The following is a 3,835-nucleotide window of genomic DNA, read 5'->3' on the forward strand; positions in this document are numbered from 1 at the left end:
GAGGGAATATCACCATACAGAGTGGGTGAGTAACATCCTTATTGTTAGACGTGGTATTCCAGGATCCGAGTCAATCCGCATTTGCTTGGACCCTATTCCGTTAAACAAGGCATTGAGAAGGCCCAATCTCCAATTCGTTACTCTGGATGAAATTTTACCAGAGCTGGACCAGGCTAAGGTATTCTCAACAGTTGACGAACGTAAGGGTTTCTGGCACGTAGTATTGGAAGAGGCGAGCAGCAAACTAACGTCGTTTTGGTCCCTTTCGGACGCTACCGCTGGCTAAGACTTCCTTTCGGTATCTCATCTGCGCCCGAAATCTTCCAATCCAAGCTGCAAGAGATAATTCAAGGATTAAATGGCGTAGAGTGTCTGGCAGACGATCTTTTGATCTATGGCCGTGGTTCAACCAATGAAGAAGCACTTTGCGACCACAACGCTAATCTGGAGATGCTACTGTCACGTCTGAAAGGGAACCACGTGAAGCTTAACAAATCAAAGCTCAAATTCTGTGAAACTTCTGTAAAATTTTTTGGACACGTGCTTTCGAACGAGGGTTTACAACCGGATCACACCAAAATTTCGTCGATCAAGCATTACCCGGTTCCAGCAACCAGGACCGAATTGCATCGGTTTATTGGAATGGTCACGTACCTCAGCCGTTTCATTCCCAACTTAAGCGCAAATTTTTCGAAGCTGCGACGGTTGATTTCGGAGAAGGAGCCGTGGCAATGGACACAGGTAGAGGATGAAGAATTTTCAAAAATGAAGTCTCTTGTCTCCGATGTAACAACTCTGCGATACTACAACGTACGTGAGCCTCTGACAATCGAATATGATGCGAGCTCCTTCGGTCTTGGAGTGGCCATATTCCAGAAAGACGGAGTAGTTTGTTACGCTTCAAGAACGCTAACGAACACAGAAAAAAAACTACGCGCAAATAGAGAAAGAGCTGCTTGCCATTTTGTTTGCATGCGTACGCTTTGATCAATTAATCGTTGGGAACCCCTGTGTAACCGTTAAGACAGATCATAAACCTCTTATCAATATATTCAGCAAACCACTATTAACAGCTCCGAAAAGATTGCAGCACATGCTTTTAAATTTACAGCGGTACCAACTAAAGCTGCAATTTGGTACCGGAAAGGAAAATGTTGTGGCGGATGCGATCTCTCGTGCCCCATACGACGATTCAAGGGAACACAGCGAATATCGAAAGCTTAACATCTATAAGATATTCCAGCAGCTCGAGGACTGCAACGTGAGCAGCTACTTGAGTATATCCGACAACTGTTTGGATGGAATCATGAAAGCCACAGAACAGATGGATTGGTCTTCAGAAACGATCGAATTCTAATCCCAAGTGCACTTCAGCGATCCATGATCCACAAGGTACATGTAAGTCACAATGGCATCGAATCGACATTGAAGCTTGCACGGGAAAACATCTTCTGGCCAGGTATGAGCGCGCAAATTACGGATGTGGTGAAGGAATGTTCGATCTGCGCAAAATTTGCTCCGAGTCAGCAGAAACCTCCTATGCAGAGTCATGCTATCCCAATTTACCCTTGGCAGATAGTCTCGATGGATGTATTTTTTGCATTCTATCAAGGCAAGAAACACCAGTTCCTCGTAACAGTCGACCATTACTCGGACTACATGGAGCTAGATGGTCTCAAGGATATGTCCGCCAAAACTTTATCTGAAACCTGTAAAAGAAATTTCTCTCGCCACGGAATACCACAGATCGTCAACACCGACAACGGAACCAATTTCGTGAACGAGGAGATGAAGAATATGGCTATCAAGTGGAACTTCAAGCATTCGACATCGTCTCCTCATCATCAACAAAGCAACGGAAAGGCGGAAGCAGCAGTCAAGATCGCGAAGCGGTTACTTCAGACGGCAGATGAAACGGGTCAGGATATTTGGTACGTACTGCTCCATTGGCGGAATATTCCAAACAAGATTGGAAGCAGCCCAGTAAGTAGATTGTTCTCACGCAGCACTAGGTGCGGAGTGCCCGCTTCGTTCGAAAAATACTCTCCTCGTGTCGTACCGAATGTTCCAGAATCGATCCTAGAAAACAAGAAAAAAGTGAAGTATTATTACGATATAAAAAAAATAGTGGGTTATATCTATGATATAACCGCAAGGTTCACGTGGAACTACCTTAGCTTAGCAATCATTCGTTTGTATTGATTAAATTCTTGATTGAATGAAACAGTTTCCAAATTCAATTGAGTTCAATATATTTGCTCTGTGAGTGAAAAAAATGAACAAATGCCGTGTAAAGTCAATTCATTTATTGTGATTGATTGTTCTTCGTTACAAGTAAATTTAATGACGGACCTTTTACGTTTGGTATGATGACTAGAACAAAATATATGTACGGAAGAATTATCAAACGTTTGATGAACCAGCCTAAGGCTGAAAATCTTTCCAATAAAGACAAAAAAAAATTATCAAACGATTATTTTATTTTACATTTCCCTCTGAAGTTTACATCCCAAAAGTGTACATACTTCTCGAATCTCGAATTTGCTTGAAACTGGGAAGTTCATTCGCTTCTAGTGTCTGCACGATTTTCCCAGGTTCCTAAGTTTAGAAGATCATGTTAGGACAGACAAAAGTACTCGCAGTTTGCAGAGCCGATTTCCCCAGAAACCTCGGTTTTGAAGTCTGTGTTAGGGAAACACATTTCAATCGGAACAAAAATACCCCCGATTTGTATGAATTTGCAATGCCGATTTCCCCTAGGCTGCTTGGTTTTGATGGCTGTGTTAGGGAAACCGTAAATCGGGCCAATCAAAACGATGCAGTTAGGGCGTTTAGATAACGCCTAATATTTTACAGTTATTCAATTGTTTATCTAATGAAAAACAACATTTTGTTAGTTGCGATAGATGCGTAGAAATATTCCCTATCAAGTGATGCAAACATCTCTCCTATCCAGTACGAAATGTTCGAGCTATAAGCATTCGAAATCTTTCATTTTTTCCTGCATGTTCTGTGTTTAGGTTTTCATTTTACCCTCCATATATTCTGGTTAGACGTAGTCCCACGTCAAAACACGTAACTTACCTGTATTGCAAACGGGTTCACCAGTTTACATCCAAGCTCATCCCGAAAGCAATAAATTATGGACTCCAGCCGTTGTACATGAGAAGCTGAACGATCGCTCTTATGTGGTGGGCGCGAACGGTTCCTTCAACCGAAGAGACCTGGTAAACATAAAGCCGCGTAAAGAACCAGCAACAAGCTCTCTTGATCCGAATCCAGAACGTTCACAACAGGACAAACAGCATACCATTTTGAGAACACAGTTTGAACCACAAGTAACTAATGGGATGGAAATCGTCGAAAAAGCAACACCATTGACAACTGTCATGCGAGCTGATGATGCACTCGCTGATGCACCGACACCATTGCGTGGAAATGACAGTAGGGATAAGTCAGTTAGGCCGACTGAAATCAGCACACCCAAGAAGAACACAGATGCGACGAACAGACCAAAACGTGAGAGAAAATTGCCAAGCAAATATGATGAGTTTGTCATGGAAAATTAATTTTATAAAGAAGGGAAGATGTTACATTAGTTTTTAGTCGGGTACTCATCTGATTCACCCTTTCATTCACACCTTGTATTCACCATCTTGATTCCCGCTCTAACTTGTATCAGTTCAATAAAGCTCTTTGTATCGAACAGTCGCGCTAGTATTTTGCTCTGAACCATATCCGAAACAGAATGGTTCCAATTTAGAAAACTTAGTAATCGTGGTTTTGAAAAAAAAACCATTTCGAACGCCCTCGATGCCGCCTTATTCTGGATTTG

At 42.2% G+C, this 3,835-nt stretch overlaps 1 protein-coding gene across 1 annotated transcript; it reads left to right on the plus strand.

Annotated features, from left to right (window-relative positions):
- Positions 1–1,380: 1,380 nt before the first annotated feature.
- On the plus strand, positions 1,381–3,569 carry LOC129766662 (uncharacterized protein K02A2.6-like). Its single transcript, XM_055767249.1, has 2 exons — positions 1,381–1,983; positions 3,060–3,569. The coding sequence occupies exons 1-2, from the start codon at positions 1,381–1,383 to the stop codon at positions 3,567–3,569; spliced, it is 1,113 nt and encodes a 370-aa protein (XP_055623224.1).
- Positions 3,570–3,835: the final 266 nt, after the last annotated feature.

The sequence above is a fragment of the Toxorhynchites rutilus genome, chromosome 2, assembly GCF_029784135.1.
Source record: "Toxorhynchites rutilus septentrionalis strain SRP chromosome 2, ASM2978413v1, whole genome shotgun sequence".
Lineage (NCBI taxonomy): Eukaryota > Metazoa > Arthropoda > Insecta > Diptera > Culicidae > Toxorhynchites > Toxorhynchites rutilus.

What these genes read in the sequence shown, in the direction of transcription:
- LOC129766662 (XM_055767249.1), top strand. Translation starts at nt 1,381, where the DNA reads ATGATCCACAAGGTACATGTAAGTCACAATGGCATCGAATCGACATTG. An exon ending in ACAAGATTGGAAGCAGCCCA is followed by an intron (nt 1,984 to 3,059) that starts GTAAGTAGATTG and finishes GGTTAGACGTAG; the next exon opens with TCCCACGTCAAAACACGTAA.